Source organism: Typha angustifolia, chromosome 11 (assembly GCF_048772165.1).
Source record: "Typha angustifolia cultivar Huaian chromosome 11, ASM4877216v1, whole genome shotgun sequence".
Taxonomy (NCBI): domain Eukaryota; kingdom Viridiplantae; phylum Streptophyta; class Magnoliopsida; order Poales; family Typhaceae; genus Typha; species Typha angustifolia.
The window spans coordinates 15,127,932-15,148,550 of NC_133249.1; the positions used below are offsets into that span (position 1 = coordinate 15,127,932).

Below are 20,619 nucleotides of genomic sequence, written 5' to 3' on the forward strand. Positions count from 1 at the left end.
CCAGATGGGCGGCCGCGATTTGATCAGCGGACCAACCGGTGCCGTGTCGTAACGGGATATGGTCGTTTTCGTTTCCCGCTCCCGCTAACCGACGTAGACCGGACGGAGGGGCGAAAGCGTAATTTCGCGCCTTCCGGCTCGCCTAGCTCCAAGTAGGATTCACACTTTGGCGTGTGCTCGCGAGTCGCGAAAGTTTCAACTCTTCCGCACGCAAGAAGACGGCGATGGCGAAGAAAAGTACAGAGGTTTCTTTGTATGTTTACATATACGCGTCGCCGAAGCCAAAGGGAGAATAGGGATTTCTTCTCTTCGATTTTCTAGGGTTCGTTTAATTTGACTAGGTTTTTGCGGATTGTGGGGGAGATGGGATGCGTTTGGTCCAAGAGGAGAGAGGATAAGGGATCGAGTCCGGTGTTGGAGGATGAGCCGGAGGTTGGATTGGCTGCTGTTAATAGGAGGAGTGTTTATGGGGGTTATGATTCCGGCGAGCTCGCGATCAAGCCGGCTAAGGTTGGTGCTGGAGCTGGAAAGGTGCGGTTCTTTTTTTCTTTTTGTTTTATAACTGAACTTTATCTTTTTATTTGGCTTGGTATCTACTCTTTTGGTGGTTAGAATTATGCGAATTTGTTGTGAATTGGCGGCTGAGATTTATTGAATTTGGGATAAAGGAGTCTCGTGCGGGACGGGGGAATGATAAAAGGGAAGCAATTTGGGAAGGAAGATGATGTCTAAGTCTGTTTGAGACTGTGAATCTCGGCGTAGATGCTTATATGTGCTACTTTTAGTAATTTGGTAATGATTCTCTACCACAAACTATTAATATGAAGTTGTCACGAGCAAAGAAGTTGATCTGGCAGAGGAGATGTTCTTAGAGAGCTGTTACGGCAGCATTCGTCACATTTCACTGTATACAAAACTCGGTCACAGTAGGTGTGTGTAGTATATTCCGAGTGCAAGCAAGAAGCATACTTCCTTCTCCTTGTGAACCATTAGCCTTAGTTCTGTATCTCTTAATACCAAAGAGATGACGACAAGCTGTTGAGGAGAAAAGAACACTGATACTGATAAGAGCTTTAATTTTGAGGACAAAACATCGGGCATGTCTCTGGCTCGCACTGAAGGTTCTATTTTTATGTAATGGAGTTGTCTCCTTTTGTCGTCTGGCTATGGGTTGGAGCTGTGAAGTAAAGGATGTGGAAAGGTGTGGACTTCACACCAAAATTGTTAGTGTAAATCTACAAAGAAGCCACGGATACTCCTAGATATGGTAGAGTGTCAGATGTAAGCAAGTGAACAAAATGCAGATTAATCTATTATAGTGGTCAAAGATGGTGTGCAGTGACAAATGGGAATAATGCTACGAATGGGCTTCCTTTTCTTTTGAATTGAATATGCAGCTCAATGTGCAAGAAGAAGCAGTGTTCTTAATAGTATCATCTATTTTTAATGTGCTTAGCACTGATAAGGTCGAATGCTTACATAGTTACATGACACACATGCTTTAAGTTGTTCAAACATTGTAAAGTACCCAGATTGGCCATATTTCCAAGGTTTTGAAGCTCTGAATTAAAGAATATTCTCTTAGATTCTTGATTAACTATATTTGCATTTGTGTGATAGTTTAAGTATTTGAAAACAGGTACTTCAATAGAAGGGCAAAGAGATTCTTCATGTAATCAGTAATTTTGGTTATACTCTAATCATGCCTTAAATTTATTCTGTTTGTTGCACTATAATTTAGAAAAAAAAAAAATGTTAGTCATAACTACCGGTGTATAACAATTTTCTGAAATGGCAATGAGTTGCTATTTGAGCGAGCATTGAAATCACAAAATTTTCCCAGTTATCAGAAACAAGTTCAATATTGGGAAGAGCTAGCATGGCTGGTCTGGAGAAAGCTGTGGAGGTCTTGGATACCCTTGGAAGTAGTATGTCAAGTTTCAACCAAGGCAGTGGATTTATCTCTGGGATGACAGCCCGGGGAAATAAAGTTTCAATTCTTTCATTTGAAGTTGCAAACACAATTGCTAAAGCTGCTACCTTGTGGAGGTCCTTCTCAGATGAAAACATCAAATTTTTGAAGGAAGAAATTTTGCAGTCAGATGGAGTGAGAATATTGGTCTCCTCAGATAACAATGAGCTTCTACGTATAGCAGCTGCTGACAAGAGGTAGGCTTCAGGTTTGAACTGTTTTTAGTTAATTTGTTGACATATTTGAATCCTAAAGCACTATTACTATATCATCCTAATGTCCACTAATTTTGAACTAAATGTTACTTCCGCAGGGATGAAGTAGCAGTTTTCTCTAGAGAAGTAATTCGATTTGGGGACCTATCTAAAGACCCTATATGGCATAATTTAGGGCGCTATTTTCAGAAGTATGTCGGCATCTTTACTGATCCAATATGATTATAGATCATTCCTAATTAGAATGTATTGCCTGATTTTTCAGATTTAATGCGGATCCTACACCCCAGGAACAGTCAAAGGAGGAGATTGAAGCAACTGTGCAACACTTGATAAACCTGGCCCAGAATACTTCTGTATGTGTGATGTGAAGAAACCTAATTTCATTTTAATTCCTAATGATTCAAATAATTGTTGCTTGAATGAACTGAAAACTGTGATATATTGCAACTTGCCTCCTCTTTATTAGCTGTATTTCTTCTGCCTAGAAAGTCGTGTATATAGTTAAATTGCTTAGACTAAATAGACCTCTAGGTCTAGATAATTAGCTTCTATCTCATGTATTACCTTTTAGTTACATCTTTTGTGCATATTTCATATCTTCTTGCCAACTTACTCAGCTTTTGGAATGTTTTCCTTATAATATTTATATCCATTTGTTAACAAATAGTTCAGAACATCAGGAGATATCAAATTTTTTAGGAAATCTGCAGTATATGTGTGTGACAAGTGTGCCACTGAAAAAAATAGGAATAGTTCTTCAAAACTACCATGTCTTGTAACAAACAGATGTCTTAAAACATGAGCTATTCATTTTGGGGACCAATTGATGAGTGCCAGGAAGTTCATAAATATTTGACTTCAATGTTGGAAGCATGCTCGAAGTTTTAGTGGTCTACTCCCCTGGAAACAGTGAAATGCCAACTGAAACTCTGAACTTCAGCTCAAAGTTTCAGTGATGGTCTTGTTCCCTGGAAAAAGTGAAACGTGACAGCCAGAACTGTGAACACTGGTTTGGAGAATTTTGGATGGTTTTCTGATAGGACTTACTTTTGCAGTACAATTTCATGCAAATATTATGTTAGCTGAATTTCTTTAAGAACTTGTTGCACACCCAGTAGTTTGCTCTCTAGTGGAGAACACATGATATCTTTTAGATTGGTATCATTCTCCTTTCATTCAGTATATGCACATCAGAATTGTTTTGAGAAGGATAATTGTATCTTACTGTGAACTAATTTGCATTGTCCATACATGCAGCATATTCCCTGTGAGAAAACTGGATAATCATAATGGCCAATGCTGGCACTCCTCTGATTCAACTGTCTTTGCAGTCACTAGGCAATAATAGTAATTCAATGAGACTGAGATTTAGCTGATTATACTTATTTTCATGGAATTATCTCATTGAACTGTCTGCATTGGTCTTAATGAATTTAATGATTATGTGATTTAGGTGCTGATGACTAGCTTTTCACGGAATTAACTTATTTTATGTGCATAGGAGCTCTACCATGAGTTACATGCGCTAGACAGATTTGAGCAGGATTTCAGAAGGAAGTTTCAGGAGGAAGAGTCCCTACCTGCAGCCAGACGAGGTAAAGACGTAGTTTGGTGTTCTTAACATTATTAAAGATTCTTCTATTTATTTAAGTTGAAACTTACATGGTTGCTTAAGAGCCAATTTGAGATGTAATTTGTTCAACAAAGGGCAAAGAGTTTTTTATTCTAGTTTCTTAGCTCAATATCATGTGGCTTGCCAGTCGCCATTAATTTGTAACTTCAATCTTTGGGATGCACTAGAAAAGGCAAGTTCCCTTTTTCTTGTGTTTATTGTGAAGTTACCATCTAATTTCTTCTTGAGGATATTAGAAATTTAGAATGTGACAAGTAATGCAGTCCAGATATTTCATATAACTTGATGTAATATACGACTTTTTATATACAACTATCTGATTCCAAAATATCATGTGCCCAAATTACATTGCATGTGTTAGTGCTGTTTTCTGTTTTTTTGTTTTTGGTTATCATCTACTGCTTAGACTTTGTTATTATTGATGAACTTCCGCTCACTTTCATTTTCTTAGCAGAGAGCCTTATGATCTTGCATAGCGAACTCAAACGCCAAAGGAAGCTTGTTAAGAGTTTGAAGAAGAAATCCCTGTGGTCTAGAAATTTGGAGGAGGTAATTAGCATGATCATAATTTTTAAGGATGCAATGGATAAGTGTAGAATTTGGCCCTCATGACATGCTTTTTCTTTTGCATTTTTATTCCCTCTATTGAAACTATTCAATCCAATATATGATGTGAAATTCTTGGCAGGTGGTTGAGAAACTCGTCGACATTGTCATATTCTTACATAAACAGATTGCACAGGCATTTACTAATGCTGGTATGTCTTTGAGCATTCACATTACAATTTTGATACTTAGGATATTTTATTTTTGTTCCTTAGATGAATGACTAGATATAAACCAACATCTCGTTCTTGCTAATTCATCTATGTTATTGTCATACTGCCAAGAGTATCATACAAAATATAGTGTAGCTTATCTTTTCATCGCGAGATATTTAATCTACCAAATATTTTCTATGATGTAGCATTTAACAAACAATACCCGCTGCATAAGGATATGTAGCAAGTATATAATAAGTTAACCTACACTATAGCAATCGTAAGTATTTATATCTCAAGATTAGTTTTCTGATATATCAGTTGCATTTAAAGCTTTAAAATGTAAAACATATATGATGTTATCTTCTTGCTGTAATCTTCATTTCACTTTTTAAGTTCTTTTCCTGAAAATTTGTTATCTATTATTGATATGGATAGGAATTTTGGCAGGTACGAACCCTACTGGCTATGAGCCAGTTCAGGATAACCGTTTAGGCCCTTGTGGTCTTGCATTGCATTATGCGAACATCATCAACCAAATTGATAATATAGTAAGTATTGGCCACCCTTATACATGAAAAAAACCAGAATCATTTTTTGTTTGGTGTGGGATGAGAAGTGATTTTCTAAAGGACAAAGGCTTCTCACTTGACGCTTTCTTATGAAGTTTCAATATATTTCTTTTCATAGGTTTCTCGACCACTTTCCCTTCCTCCCAGTACAAGGGAAAACTTATACCATGGATTACCAACAGCAGTGAAATCAGCTCTACGTTCGCGGTTGCAATCATCCAACTGTAAAGAGGAGGTATTAGCTATGCATTATTTCATATTCCAGAAACAGATCATTTTTAAGTTTTCTTATCTCCTTTGTCAGTTGGAAACATTTTCAGTCTATTTACTTGCGAAGATTCATATTGTTCAAAAGTGCTAAAATAAAGAAATTATAATCATAGTACCAGTTTGTATGTTTACTCTGTGATCCTTCTAATGCCTATGTTCAGAAGGTTTCCTCTACTAGGTTCCAATAGACTAGACAGCTTAAGTACATGAAATGAACATAGAGTCAATTAATGAACCAACTTAGCCAATATCAAAGGCAAAACATATATTCTTTTCAATGTTTTGGATATCTCTACCAGTTTTACATTTGCCCTTGGTATCCTATCTACATGTTAGAAGATAAACTTTAAAATTATCAGTTATAAGGATTATACAACTTGGGAATTAGAAAAGCAGAGGAACAATGCAGAAGTCATTTTACGCAGACATTGCATGAGGGATTGTATACACTATCATTATGGATGCAACCATTTGATTCGTAGCAGTAAAGACTTATGCATGATTAGGATGATTACACGTTTCATCATTTAGTTATAGATCTTAGCCATTAGTAAAATAGAGGACTCTTTTGTACTGCAAATCTGGTTTGCTTATCTTACAATTATTATTATGCCCTTCAACATTTAACAGCTTATTATTGGATGAGTTGGAGAGAGTGATTAGTGCAGTTTAAAATAAAAATTAAGGGCTCATGAATAACTTTACTAAAGCCTAACTGAAAAGATCTGTATAAAGGTGTCGATTCTTCTGGTTAGATCAACTTAGATCATGATGTAATCTGAGAACTGATAGTTTGGAAACTTACCTGTGAAATTTGTAGATAATCTTTTCTTTGGTACATTCTTGCAAATGGGAAAGGGATGATAGGTGTTCATATCTGCTCCAATTTCGGTCATAACTTTGGGAGAGAGTTAAAAAAAAGTCCCAACAAATGTTCTTAGATCTCTTGATGAAGTATAGGCAATGGGCATGAGTGGCACTGAAAAGTGCTAATCAATATTATGTGAAGAATCTGTGCAGTGATACTAAAGAAAAACAATTTCAGTTAGAAGATTATGGACAATGTAATGAGATGTTGGTATAGAGAGGACACTGATAATAATAGCAGATAAAGTAAGTACATGTGGAAAGGTAGAGGTTGATATAGGATAGTGTAATATAGTTTACATAAGGAACCATGATACAATTCAGTCTATCCTTAGTTTATTTATCGGCAGGCTTAGCCTAGTTGGGTTGGTTGACCTAGTCGAGTTGCTTTGTTATGTTCAGTTGGGTCCTAGTTGCTTTGTTAGCCTTGTGACCAATACAAGGGTCTTTATGAACCTTTACTCTTTATGGGATTAAGCCCTGGCCCGACTTGACTGGCTCCAAGTCAGGCTTGGGCATGGCTACGGTCCTTCGTGGGCTGGGCCAAGATTTGAACATCCCAATTGAGCTGTTCTATTTGAATAGTCTGTAATGCAGTCTACCTATATGGAAACAAGTGTTAGGTTTTTAGATGGTCAACAGTGATGCTTAATTTGTAGATGTTACAAAACTGTGCACAATAATGGAATCGTGATCTCTTCCTGACATGCATGTCATTTTTCAGTATACTGTTTCTCAAATCAAAGCTGAGATGCAGAAGACTCTTCGATGGATTGTACCAATAGCAGAAAATACAATTAGGTAGGTTTCAAATATCTGGCACATATCACCTTCGTGATATCACAGGTCCATAATTTATCATTTATTTTTTTTTTGTTTCTTCCCGTCAGAAGTCATGCATTTCTATTTTCCTAATATTCATCTTTCTCATTTCAATTTGGCAGAGCTCATCAAGGTTTTGGGTGGGTTGGAGAATGGGCAAGCATGGGGTTAGTTTGATATATCAACCCTACTCTTGTAACTACGTTGAGAAAAAATTTAACAGTAACATTACTTTGTCTTATACTCATATTGTACATACAATTCAACGTGATGCTCTTTTGCAGAACTGATATAAACAAGAAGCCAGCCCAACAGTCCAGTATTACCCGCATTCAGACACTTCACCATGCCGATAAGCAGAAGACCGAGCAATATATACTTGAATTGGTGGTGTGGCTTCACCATCTAGTAGTCCAGGTCAAAAGTAGGGGTTATGGGTTGAATTCCTTGCAAGGTTCACTTCGGTCCAATGCAGAAACAGCACCCCCTAACGAAACTAAGGAAGACTCATCTCTGCAATCCAACGGTAAAGATTCCGCCTTCCCTCAAATTTCCAAAGAGGAAAGAGAGATGCTGGAATCCCTAAGCTCAAAGAAGATCATTTACAGAAGAAGCAAAAGTTTGGAATTGACAAGCATGAAAGAAACGAGAACCAAGAGAAAGAGCGATTTAAGCCTGAGTTTGGGGAACTCCCCGGCTAAAGAGTTCAGTTCAGCATTAGATTTACAGACAGAGAAGAGAAGAATCTTGGATATTATGGATGGCCTGGATACACTACTGAATTCCTACTCTATACCATTTTGTTAGAAGCCCTATCCAATCATATATATTTTTTTTCTCTCTTTTATCATTTCACTATGTTGTATATGTGATATTACTATTATTATTCTCTTTTTTGTATATAAGTTTATGCGAGGGTTTTTGTATATGCGAGTTTGTGTCTAACCTTGCATTTCCTGGACCACATTGCTTTTGGATTCATCCTATAACATTGACAGGCTTCAAGTTCAAGTCCAAGAACATATACGAGTGTTCCAGGATTTATCCAAAGAATACCGCATCAACATCGTTGTCGATGCTTTTATGCTTCAAAATTCGCATTCATGTCGAGTTTTATTCACTCCCAACTACTTCCCTGGTCCACTTATCCGCATTCTAGCGTCTTATTCCGACACTCTGATCCTCTTTAACTGCGAATAAATATCCTCTAGACCTGGTGCCGGTGGTAAAAGAGCAATTATGCCTTTGCTGACTCAGCCTTCTAGATGGATAAGAATAGAAGAATTTATCAAAAATACTCTATATTTTTTTATTATTATCACTCGCACACCAACATTATAAATATCTCTTATTTGACTTCTATTATTATACTTTTATTTGACTTCTAAAGAATAAAGAATATTTTATTATGTTTATAGATAGCAATATCTAAATACTTTTCCTTTGATCTTAAGTTATGGTTCCCTTTCTATTTTTTATCTGGATCTATGTTTTCGGCAAAATAAAAGGGTGGAAAAATAAATATGTATGTAATAGGGTGTGAATTACAATAATAATAGAACAAATATAGGTTTTTTCTAATAAATTTCCCAAAGAATAAGCTCCTTCTCTAACTAATTATATATACATAACAACTTATCGTCCGATCGTCTTCAAGTCTCAGATTTATTCCACCTTAATGCTCTCATGATCGCAGTGCTATCCATCCCTCATCAGAACTCCCGCCTCGGAATTCGGGACTAGCCTTCTCCCCCTCCCCGCCGTAGAAACTTCACCTGCGCCGCCACGGCGTCGCCTTCCCCGACGCTCTACGACGTCCTCGGGTTCATCCGGATCCAGTCGGCGTACGCCACACTATCCGACCCGGATAAGCGCGCCGACTACGACAAGGAGATGATGATCGGGATCGGGCGGCGGAAGACGCCCTTATACCCGGCGTCGCGTCGGTCTCGAGATCTCCTCGCCGCACGTGGGAGACGGACCAATGCTGGTAGAAATATCGGATCGCCGTCGCTTAATAATCGATTTCGCCGATCCGTATAAGATGTCGGCGTTACTCTCACGAATAGAATGGATGAAGTCGGGAACAGGGGGGAATAAGAAATGGAGAATTTTACAAATCACCCTCTAAGTTATACCTATTTTATAATTCATACCTGTATTTAAAACTTTTACAATCTGACCCTCCTTTTTCCTATATTTTTTTTTCTTCTGCAATCTCCACCTCTCCATCATCTATCATCCGACGGCCACAATTTATTCTCGTCTTTCTCTAGTTAAAAATTATATTACAAAATTCCTATAAAACCTTTTACGAATAAATAAGATGCCTATGTATATATATATATATATATATATATAAAGTAAATTTTGTGAAATAAATTTGACACGAAAAAAAATTAAAAGGATATACTGAAACCAATATCGTTAAATTCCACAAAAAAACCAAAATCTTTCGAGCTCCAAATCAAATCCGGGTTCAGATGGATAGATAATTAGATATACAAGTTGAAAATTATGACGGGCTGACGGGTAACGGGTGCTATTTGTTATATACCTTTAATCCGATAACCCGATACTATCAACCCTCGTATTCTATAAATATGAGATGATGAAGGCACAGTTCTCTTCTCTCTAGGGTTAGGGTTTTCGCCGATCTCCGTCTCTTTCTATTCGTTTGTTTCTTTCCTCTCCAATGGCGCAAGGCAACGCTAGATTGAAGGGGACCGTCAAGTGGTTCAACGGCACCAAGGGCTTCGGCTTCATCACCCCCGACGACGGCGGCGAGGATCTCTTCGTCCACCAGTCATCCATCAAGTCCGACGGTTTCCGCTCTCTCGCTGAGGGCGAGTCGGTCGAGTTCTCCGTTGCAGAGGGCGACGACGGCAGGACCAAGGCGGTCGACGTCACCGGCCCCGACGGATCCAGCGTCACCGGCGCCGGAAGTGGCGGCGGAGGCGGAGGCGGTCGCTACGGGGGCGGCGGACGCGGTGGAGGAAGCAGAGGTGGGGGATACGGAGGAGGGTATGGAGGAGGGTATGGAGGAGGGAGAGGCGGAGGTGGGTCTTATGGCGGTGGAGGAGGTGGTGGAAGTTGCTATTCTTGTGGAGAGGCGGGTCATATGGCCAGGGATTGCTACCAGGGAGGAGGAGGAGGAAGTGGTGGTGGTAGTGGTGGAGGGAGGTATGGTGGAGGTAGTGGCGGCGGATCTTGCTACAGCTGTGGGGGGACGGGGCATTTCGCTAGAGATTGCCGCGGCTGAATGGTGGTAAAAGTTTCAACTTTTTACCTGACCTAGTAGTTGGTTATCTTAGGGTTTTGGTCTAGGGTTTAAAATGTCTTGCTCTTTTATCTCTTAGGATGGTTTGATTTCAATTAAAGCACAGGAGAAACATACATCAGTTGTTACATACACTGTTTGAAAGTTGTCTAAGATCTCTCCTTTTTGCTATAGAAATGTATTTTGCTTTTGGATGCAATGTGATCTTCCTCTTCTGCTTATATTACTAGTTTACATCTATGTTTGTTCTACAATATTGTTCCACCCTTCTTCTTTTACATGCTTTAATTTGTATGCGATGCAAGCTCCAGAATCTTTAATTGGAAGAGGTCTCCTTCATCTGATAAGTATCCAGATTTGTTATAGAAATGTTGGTTCTATTGAGATATGAAAAATGAGCCATTTCTGCCTCTTGTGAATATTTATGATGATCATAGTTGCGAAGAGTTGACTGGTTGAATGATCCTTTCTATTTTACTCTACTAGTAATTAATTTTAGTTATAGTGTGGTAGCATGTCAAGCATCATCAGATTAATATTGCTTTCAATTCCTTTTCTTTTAGATATAAAGGTAGGAAGATGTCTTTTTCAAAGGGTCAATTTGGTGATGGCTGTATCTATCCCCTTCTGTTCTGATTATTAGTTCAGTCCATTATATCTTTATATCAAACATAAGATTTATGACACTCAGATAACTTATTCAATCCCACTTTTATATCTCCCAAATAAATGCAATCTTTGATCAATAGATTAACGGTATCAGGTTTTAAATGTCAAGTTGTGTGCCTGAGGTGGCGATCAAGTTCGGGTAGAGGGTAGGGTTATAATTATGCAAACATAAATATGATTCGATTATTAAATGTGTTGACAAACATAAACTATTTGTTAAATAGTTAGTTGGGTTATAAATAATTTTCTTATGTTATAAATGAGTTACTACTCGTATTGTGTCATGAATGATTTATTAAGTCCGGTCATAAGCAGATTAAATTGATTGAGATAATAAAATTTGTTTAATAATTTGGCTAGACGAATTAACTTCATTTGCGATCCATATTTAATTAGAGATAGAATGTGGATGTAATTGAGTTCTATAGAAGGGAAATAGGGCATAATCCTTCATTTGGGCTGAGGTTTTTCTCAACCCAACGTGGGCTTCAGTCCATATGTAATTATAATATCCAGTCCCTTTTATACTTGTATCGACTTGGCTTTGGATCTCAGATGCAAAGCTTATCCACATGCATCATTTTAACCATCGCACTTTAAATACAATTCCTAATCACATACCAAATAACAATCAAGCAAAGTATCAAGCAAGTAATAATAGATATAAGCACTCGTACAAAATTAGAAATGGAGTAGACAGGGAGCTGGCAGCAAACCTTCCTCTTAGCCGCTAGCAAGTTGATGATGTCTTTGGCTCCCAATCGAGATCATAGAAGAACAATGCTTTAAACTTGCAACATCCTGTGGCAGCCCCTACAAAAGAAAAGGTAAAAAAACAAGTTGATTGCATGAAGAGCACTTCAGCATCAATCAGCAAGGCGGTCGGAGGAACAGTGTTTAGAAATCCCTCTTAAACTAGTTCCGGCGAGTTCGAAATTTTGGATAGGAGGATTTTAAACAGAGGGAGTGTTGATCGTAATCGTTAGCCTTCGAGTAGGAGCCTGGAGGTGCGTCATGAGTAGTAGTATTAAGAAGAGAATCGATACCAAACGCAGATACGATAATCAAATGAATGTGAGCTCGATCCCTCCCTCTTTTTTAATATATATTTAGAATCATCTTCACCTTCTCCTCCTCCTCTCCTTTCTCCAAGCTCAACTTAAATCTCTCTCTTCTCTCTAATTAATATCTACAGTGAATTAATCCATATATATATATATATATTTATATATACATATTTAAATCTCAGGTAGTGCGATATCTACGACCTTCCTACTAACCAATAACTGCGACCGAACCGTGTGGCCAGGCCTCCTCTCCAACTCCGGCTCGCCGCCGCTCCACACCGCCGGTTTCCCCCTCTCACCAAATGAGTCCCGCCACGTGGGCGCCCCACTTCTTGGTCCGGCCGCGTCTGGGCCCGCACCCTCTGCTCCTCCGACTCCTCCTTCAACCTCTTCTCCTGCGCCACCGCCGACTGCTGCTCCGGCTCCGTCGACTGCCTCGGCCCGCCACCTTAGCCTAGTTCACCCTCGGCGCCGCCAACTCGAACGACTTCTACGACGTCGGCCTAGTAGACGGCTACAGCCTACCTATCTTGGTGACTCCGGTAGGCGGGAGCGTGCCCTACTGTGGGTTTACGGGGTGCGCGGTCGACGTCAACGGGGCGTGCCCGCCGGAGCTGGCGGTGGTGGCGTGTCGGAGCGCGTGCGAGGCGTTCGGGGACGACACGTGCGGACCGAAGGCGTATCCCCGCGCATACAGCTACGCCTACGGCGACGCCACGTCCACTTTCACCTGCGCCGCCGGGACCGCCGAGGCGCCGACTACGCCGTCACCTTTTGCCCCAACATCGCCAGGTGATTAATATTTCTTCCATGTAAAATTAAGTCATAGCATTATATTAAGCTTCTGTGAAAAATTTACTAAATATTACACGGGAATCATCGAACTCGAATCTATGATCTGAGCTAATAAAATTCAAACATTGAGGTACAGTGATAATTTATCATATAGAATAATATCAATGCATCGCTAACACTTAAATCAATACTATAAAAGATAAGAAGCAAAACTTCTTTAATAGGCTTAATACTTCTCTATTGTTTGTAATGTTGTTGATGATCAGAATTCTATATTTTGGTTATAATTAATGTTTAACGTTGTTCTCCTTGGAGAGGGATTGCTATTTAAATTGGGTTAAGGACGTGGAGAGGAGTGGAAATAAATTCATCGGCAAGAATGAATGTTTGAGGTGATGAGACAAATGAGACCTCATTTTTAATTTATAGCTTTATAACCCCAACATCAATGTATGGAGAGTTAATGGTTAACCTAAGAAACACATAAATATAATCTACAATAAAAGAGAAGAAAAATTCATGCACACCAAATTAGGTAGTCAACCATATTTTACAAGTTATTCAATCATAATAATGAAAAACAGCAAAGCCAAATAGATTAAATTCTACGGCGAAAGAAGCTTCCTCCAGATTAGTTTTTCAAGGCCAATGCCAGGCACTATAGCTAACCAATCATCACACATTGCATTCCTTGGTGGCAACCAGCAAGAAAACAAGAGTAGCTAAAAGAGTAATAATCATCACCTCCTCACAGAGAGGAGGGATACTGTAGAAAAGAAAGTGAGGAATATGTATCTGTGCATCCTGAAGCAGAACTCGGTTAATGATGAAAGGAAAAGAAGTTTTTATAGACAGTACTTTTGTTGATCAACTAAGGTACACCTCAAAATCTCCTTAATTATGCATGCTTACTGCATAGAAATTGGATAACACTCAAGATCATTCTTCTGGTTCATTTTCCTAATAACGTCATTAAAAACTCTGAAAAAGAGAGGGTTCTTCTAATGCTCAGCACAGGCTACTAAGTCTACAATTCATCCTTGGCGGAAAAATCCTCCACCTCCTCTTTAATAGAATCTATGTCAGCTTCCTTCTTAGTAGAGTCTTCTTCAACCTCAACTTCCTCTGTCTCATCTTCCTCTTCTACTGTTGCATCAGGACTGATGTCTAGGCTCTTCTGGACAGACTTGTAGATGCTTGAGGCGAATTCCTTCGGATCGTTGAGCACGAAACCACTCTCCATGAGAGCTGTTTGGTATATGAGCCGTGCTGTGTGTTTTACGCCTTCATCCTGCAGATATTGGCACACAGATTCCATTAATATACCTAATAATCAGAAATCCGTACAAAGTAATGAAGGGCACAGATCCGCAAAATCCATGGTGGACAAGGAAATTGAGGTGCCAAATTCAATAGTAGTTTGAAATTCTGAAGAAACTAATCGCAGGAAATAATCATCGTTCCAAAAAATTGATGAAATATTGAGGCCATGTTAATTAAGGAACCACATACATAGACAAATCAATAATGAATTTTAGGTAAAAATAGTACCTGAGGATCCTGAGCAACTCTCTCGCGGAGTTCTTTGACAATAGGATGCCTTGGGTTAATCTCGAGGACCCTCTTGCCACGCATGTATGCTTGCTTACTGGCATCAGAAAGAGTCTGAGACTGCATAATCTTCTCCATGTTTGCACTCCACCCATATTTGGATGTGACCACGACACAAGGAGTGTTGTCCAAACGGTTGCTTATCTTTACTGAGTCAACATTCTCACTTGAAAGAGCATTCTTCCACCAGTCAGTCAGCTCCTTGAAGGACTCCTTGAGGTCCTTCATTTTTGAGTCTTTCCCAAGCTTGAGACCCTCTTTAGACACATTCTGGAACTTCTTGTCTTCATAATCCATAAGGTATTGCATCAAGTATTCATCAACAGGGTCAGTGAAGAATATAACCTGAAAAATTGTGGAAGAAAATAAGCAGTGTTCTTTCTCGGAAGGTGCAATTGTATGAATTAAGAACATCATAATATGGCCCAAGACAAACATTGCCTTTGTGAATTTTGGTGAATAATAGTTGAAGTAAATAATATGGAAATTTCAATCTGTCCATCATACTGGAGAATTTGTGTACATGGCTGACTGGCCGACATCTCAAGAGTAGAATAGCAGTGCTGGATAGGAATAAGTTTGCACTGACTCTAGAATTTGAAAACAGACGACGCATAATTTCACAGGATCTCAGGATGTATAACTTGAAAAGGAAAGAAACATACTGTGGAAAAAATGGGTATACGAGATATTATTATACACATACTTGCAAATCAATTGAATTCATAATACTTGTGCTGGTCAAGCATCATGAATCTTGGATCATTTGGAGAAACAAATGGCAAGGAACATTCAATAGTTTGCTGAGGGTTTCTCAAAATTTGGTAAAAAGTTAGACACCATGCAGCCCTGGCAATAAATCTGACAAACTTTAAAGACATTAACATAGGTACAATACCTCGTTCAAGTAGAAAGCACAGACCACAGAGGAAATGACAACATATTATGCTTTCCATTGATCCTCAATCATTCTAAACTTGATTAATAAAAATATGCTGCACAAAGAAAGGTACCATGCTTCTATCTTACCTCATAATTCTTCTTCGTAAGCCTCTCAAGGAATGGAGATTTCTCCAACTGTTCCTTGCTAGTTCCCGTAATATAGAAAATGTCCTTTTGTCCTGGCTTCATTCTTGAAATATACTCATCAAGTGAGGCAAGTTTACCTTCCGACTTGGTGCTGAAATAACATAAGGATGGTATATAAGATTCATTTTATTTGCGCCTCTCCAATGCAAACAAATCCAAAGAGTATCTAGTTAGGACAAACCTTTCAAACCTAAGGAGCTTAGCTAGACGGTTCCTGTTGTGAGCATCCTCAATAATGCCAAGCTTAATGGATTTGCCAAATTCATTCCAAAACTTAGCATATTGCCCCTTCTTCTCATCATTTTCACTCGTTTTCTCCACGTCTGTTTCATAAGGTCATCCTATCACCAAAAACTAGGAAAAAATTGCAATTTCTGTACTGAGAGTGAACAAAAATACCTGTCTTGTCTTTGCTGCTGAATTCATCAGGATCCTCTTCAGCAATCCGTCTAATAATGTCAAGAGCCTTGCGGATCAGTTTCTTCTTAATCGTCTTCAGACTGCTGTGTTGTTGAAGCATTTCTCTTGATACATTAAGTGGAAGTGTGTCCGAGTCAACAAGACCCTATACAGATGGAAAGAAAACCATGTGAGCTCACTCACATATATCACATATCTATAATCTATACAAGAATATGCAGACCTGCAAAAAGCTAAGGTATTTCGGAAGAAGCTCATCGAATTCATCAGAAATGAAAACCCTTCTGACATACAGCTTCAAGTTGGACTTGTTAGTGTTGTAATAACTCTCATAAAGATCATGAGGAGCCTTTGGAGGTACAAAGAGCAGAGCTTTGAACTCTACATCACCTTCAGCAGTAAAGTGACTCCAAGCTAGAGGCTTTTCATCAGTGAAATCCTGAAAAAGAAGGAAAGTTAATCAAGTAGCCGGTAATTTAAAAGTAAGCTAAAGAAACTTCTGGCATGTATGGCTATTTTTATAGAAATTGCAAACTACTAGTTCTGCTAAACAACTACAAAAGTCAACATCACCCACAAATTTCTTAGAAGACAACTAATAAAAGGATTTGCTCGTGAGTCCTGTTAATCAGTCTCTAACAAGTCTATAAGCATGTACCTTAGATAGAGAGTGATAGAATTTTGAGTACTCTTCATCTGTGACCTCCTTCGGGTTACGAAGCCATATAGCCTTCATGTCATTCAAGACTTCCCATTCGTAAGTTGTTTCTTTCACTGTCTTTGTCTTGGACTTTTTCTCAGCTCCTTCCTCTTCAGTTTCCTCATCTTCAGTTGTTGTTTCAGCTGTTACAGAAAAAATTAGAAAAGGGAACTAGGATAACATGTTTACCAATCAACCTAGTGTGATTTGACAATGACTATTGATAAAATTGAAATCTATATCAAAAGTTCCTACATGATTCCTCTTCTTCGCTGGATTCCTCTTCTTCTGCTGGCACTTCCACGTCAACCTCTTTGGTTGCCCATAAATAAATGGGGAAGTTGATGAATTCAGAATACTTCTTTACCAATTCCTGCAAGAAGAGAGATTGAAGTTAAGAATTAATATCCACAGCAATGGCATATAATTATCAAATTTTCCTGCTCCAAATTGAATTACTGTCATCTAGTGTCAAGATACCAAAGATTGTAATGGAACTGCTTATTATATCTACAACATGAATGTCGTTCCTGTAATTGGCCCTATGACTTATAAGAAATATCTGAGAGAGTTATAAGACTTATTTGCTTATCATTTATTTTTGCCTGCATGATCTAAGAAATTCTAAGTAATTTTGCAGAAATCAATTTTTGAACTAGGACTCCAGGTCTCCAACAGTGGCCATCCATTTGTAGCCAGTATTCTGTTTTTTTTTTTTGCCCTTCCACTAATCACATTCGTACTTCTTATTTGATATGTGAATTTTACGGTAGATTGGTTCTAATAACATAGAGCATATAATAGTGGACGATTGATAGAAAGTGAGTTTGATCCGTATTGAGAGTCAAACAAATAAGTATTTCAGAACACCACAAATAAGCTAAGCAATGATACCCTCTTTGGATCAAAATTCCTATTCTAAAAAATACGAAGAATGATTAAGTATCATAGTCGTATACAATGTAATAATCAAACACATGGAACCAATGGAAACTGTAGCAACAGAGACTGCAATCTTCTTGTAAGATGAAGTGCAGAAAAAACCACAATGAAGTAAGCATACCTTCAATTTGTCCTCTTCCAAATACTCTTTGGCTTCATCTCTGAGATGCAACTTTATTTCAGTTCCCCGTCCAAGGGGTTCATTCCATGTATCCTCAGATATTGCAAATGACCCATCAGCCTTGGACTCCCATACGTATCTGTGAATTTCATAATGGTAATCCATGGCATCAAATTAAGAAAAAGATCCCATGATAAGTGATAGAGAAAATGAGCGGTAGCACTCATACTGTTTGTCTTCATTGTGCTTGCTAATAACTTCGACGTAGTCAGCAACCAAATAGACTGAGTAAAACCCTACACCAAACTGCCCAATGAGACTGAGGTCACCCCCCGTCTGCATCTTTTCCACAAATGCTGCACATAAGAAGCAGCATAATTATCTCTACACATGTTCCCAACTTATATAAAATAATGGACTAGATAATTATCTATACCAATCAGCTTAAGGTTAGCAATGCGCCAATACCTGAAGTTCCAGACTTGGCTATGGTTCCTAAGTTCTTAATCAAGTCTTCCTTCGTCATACCAATACCTCGGTCACGAATAGATAGGATCTTATTCTCCTTATCCAACTTAATCTGCAGCATCGCATAAATCGCATGCTCAAATCAAATGTAATCTAGAGAAAGTGTAAAACTAATTCTCTTTCGTCGTGACACCACTCACCTGGATTTCTAGCTTAGTGTTGTCACCTTCTCCTAGCATCTCCTTATCGGTGAGGGAAAGGAATCTGATCTTATCCAACGCCTAGACAAAAGGGAAAATAGTTAACTCCATATAAGATTAGAACCAGAACACATATAGGAAACAATTTCAATATACAAGGTCGCATACATCTGATGCATTAGAGATAAGTTCTCTCAAGAAGATGTCCTTGTTGCTGTAGAGCGAGTTGATGATTATATCCATAAGCCGAGAAACCTCAGCTTGGAACTCAAACTTCTCGGCATTACTCCGCAGAGTCTTCCTCGAGATCGACTCCGCCTCCCTAAGATTTCACCAAAAGAAACAAAAAGATCGCATCTTTCAGAGCTAAACTCAACAAGGAGAAGGGAAAACACTAGATCAGGTCCACAAACCTCATGACGACATCGGAATCAGTGGACAATCCATTAGGGACGGCACCAAGCTTCTCCTCCACCTTAGGCGGATCCACGAGCTCGTCCGAATCGCCACTCTCCTCCGCATTCGCATGGAGCCTACGGCCTGCAACAAGATCCGCAACGATCGCATCAGTAACAGCTCGAAAACACTCGAAATCACACGAAAAATCCCGCAAAATAGATCGGAGAGGACTAGTAGAGGAGATTGATAGACCCTCGTACCTTGATCCGGGACAGTGGAGAGGAGGAGGAGAAGGAGAAGAGCGGAAGGGAGTGCCCATTTCCTCATGGCGTTCGCTTGAGTTGGATCAAACCGTTGTTCGGATCTACAACAGCGGAGGGTCTTGGTCTCGGCGCTTAAATAGTCGGAGACGAGGTTTAAGATTATCAATCCAGCGTGGAGCATCCGACGGCCAGGATTTGGCAAATGCCGCGTGGTGGTCTTTTATTGGATCTGGATGAGGTCTTGACGTGGTTTATTAGTTTCCTGGGCTCATTTTTAGCGTAGGGTGCACGATAGAGATGATCAGGGAGACGGACGGTTGCGATGTTCCAAAGCTCGTAAAGCTGTTATAGCTACGGTTGTGATGGATGATACGTGGCGACCGGTGATTGGGCGACTCGTTGTGCCTCGACGTCGATGTACTAGAACCTTCTTTGCTTGACCTGTTGACCTCTCGGTGCGACTTAGCATTCTAATTGGTTTGGGAGTTGGGACCCATTTAGTGAACTCATATGTGGCCTTAAAATAACTGTGGAATAAAGTTACCCGCGGAGAATTTTATTAAATTAGGGATTATAACATCTAGACCCTATAACTGCTCATTTAATTTTCGTGGCATGAACCTCTTAATTATTAAAAATCTTCGAAATGCATTAAAAACTAATATATTAGTGTCATATAATCAGATTTAAAGAAAAGTTTAAAATAAAACAATTATTTTACATTTTATTGGCAGCTTTACATAGCGAGAGATTAGTCTATGGGTGCATATAGAAATGAACCATAGTTCATGGAGTCTTAAATGTTTATTAAATTATTTAAAATTTTAAATATATTTTACTCTCTATATTTGAGGCCAAAATTACTCTTAACATCTTAATTCTGTTTTATATCATTGTATATATATTTATTTAACATAAGAGTAGATTATTTAAGTCATTTTGTCATCACTATTACTAGAGTTTGTATTTATAATTTAGTTAAAAGTGCAAAGAGACGTAGATGCATAGTTATACAAAATAAAATTTAAGAAGGGTAAAATAATTTTTGTCCAAAATTGCCGAGGTAAAATATGTTTAACACTTATCTAAACCTTAGATTCTCTATATTTTGATTCAATCTCCTAGAGCATGGAAAACATGATAGGTACTATAATGCAATGTCAAGTAACATGATTTTTCTATGGTATCTATCACCAATCCTTTATCCCATTAGCCTAAATTGCTGAAGCCCATCCCCTCTAGTATTGGGCTGAGATCTCTAAAGACACAAGCCCAAAAGAATTGGAAAGTCTTCTGATGGGTTGGCTACTTAGGATTAGTAGTCATATGGATGGTAGTTCATAGTGTCTCAATTACGTGCATCTAACGGCTATGATCATATTTAAGATTGAACACTTGGAAATCATAGAATTAGAATAAACATGATTAGAACTATCAGATGTACGTTACTATGTCAATTACATGCATCTGCCAGCTCTAA

General features: G+C 38.7%; 3 protein-coding genes and 1 pseudogene across 5 annotated transcripts; 3 read left to right on the forward strand and 1 right to left on the reverse strand.

The window, feature by feature from the left end:
- The first annotated feature begins 172 nt into the window (after positions 1-172).
- Positions 173-8,041, forward strand: LOC140770114 (protein PSK SIMULATOR 1-like). 3 transcript variants are annotated; one of them, XM_073111117.1, is made up of 12 exons: positions 173-531; positions 1,844-2,169; positions 2,286-2,378; positions 2,453-2,543; positions 3,692-3,785; positions 4,275-4,372; positions 4,512-4,581; positions 5,035-5,135; positions 5,275-5,391; positions 7,018-7,094; positions 7,238-7,282; positions 7,400-8,041. In XM_073111117.1, exons 1-12 carry the CDS (start codon positions 364-366, stop codon positions 7,920-7,922), a joined length of 1,803 nt encoding a protein of 600 aa, XP_072967218.1. In that variant the 5' UTR covers positions 173-363; the 3' UTR covers positions 7,923-8,041. The 3 variants fall into 3 exon arrangements, with proteins under 3 accessions (XP_072967218.1, XP_072967219.1, XP_072967220.1); XM_073111118.1 differs by having other exon boundaries at positions 4,278-4,372; XM_073111119.1 differs by having other exon boundaries at positions 392-531; positions 1,851-2,169.
- Positions 8,042-9,732: 1,691 nt separating this feature from the next.
- LOC140770203 (cold shock domain-containing protein 4-like) lies at positions 9,733-10,616 on the forward strand. Its single transcript, XM_073111260.1, has one exon. The coding sequence runs from the start codon at positions 9,811-9,813 to the stop codon at positions 10,375-10,377; it is 567 nt and encodes a 188-aa protein (XP_072967361.1). The 5' UTR covers positions 9,733-9,810; the 3' UTR covers positions 10,378-10,616.
- A 77-nt stretch (positions 10,617-10,693) lies between these two features.
- Positions 10,694-13,039, forward strand: LOC140770648 (thaumatin-like protein 1; annotated as a pseudogene).
- A 707-nt stretch (positions 13,040-13,746) lies between these two features.
- LOC140770404 (endoplasmin homolog) lies at positions 13,747-19,241 on the reverse strand. The gene is made up of 15 exons (XM_073111594.1): positions 19,137-19,241; positions 18,891-19,017; positions 18,646-18,799; positions 18,478-18,558; positions 18,278-18,389; positions 18,039-18,165; positions 17,810-17,948; positions 17,002-17,119; positions 16,705-16,889; positions 16,270-16,485; positions 16,026-16,191; positions 15,808-15,949; positions 15,567-15,717; positions 14,478-14,882; positions 13,747-14,217 (listed from the first exon to the last, which is right to left on the reverse strand). The coding sequence occupies exons 1-15, from the start codon at positions 19,201-19,203 to the stop codon at positions 13,954-13,956; spliced, it is 2,454 nt and encodes an 817-aa protein (XP_072967695.1). The 5' UTR covers positions 19,204-19,241; the 3' UTR covers positions 13,747-13,953.
- Between the last annotated feature and the right edge of the window lie 1,378 nt (positions 19,242-20,619).

Coding starts and splice junctions, on each gene's coding strand:
- LOC140770203 (XM_073111260.1), top strand. CDS start 9,811: ATGGCGCAAGGCAACGCTAGATTGAAGGGGACCGTCAAGTGGTTCAAC.
- LOC140770404 (XM_073111594.1), bottom strand. CDS start 19,203: ATGAGGAAATGGGCACTCCCTTCCGCTCTTCTCCTTCTCCTCCTCCTC. Junction 17,949..18,038: donor AAGCACAATGAAGACAAACA/GTATGAGTGCTA, acceptor TGAAATTCACAG/ATACGTATGGGAGTCCAAGG. Junction 15,718..15,807: donor AAGCTCCTTAGGTTTGAAAG/GTTTGTCCTAAC, acceptor ATGTTATTTCAG/CACCAAGTCGGAAGGTAAAC.
- LOC140770114 (XM_073111117.1), top strand. CDS start 364: ATGGGATGCGTTTGGTCCAAGAGGAGAGAGGATAAGGGATCGAGTCCG. Junction 4,582..5,034: donor ACAGGCATTTACTAATGCTG/GTATGTCTTTGA, acceptor GAATTTTGGCAG/GTACGAACCCTACTGGCTAT. Junction 7,095..7,237: donor ATAGCAGAAAATACAATTAG/GTAGGTTTCAAA, acceptor TCAATTTGGCAG/AGCTCATCAAGGTTTTGGGT.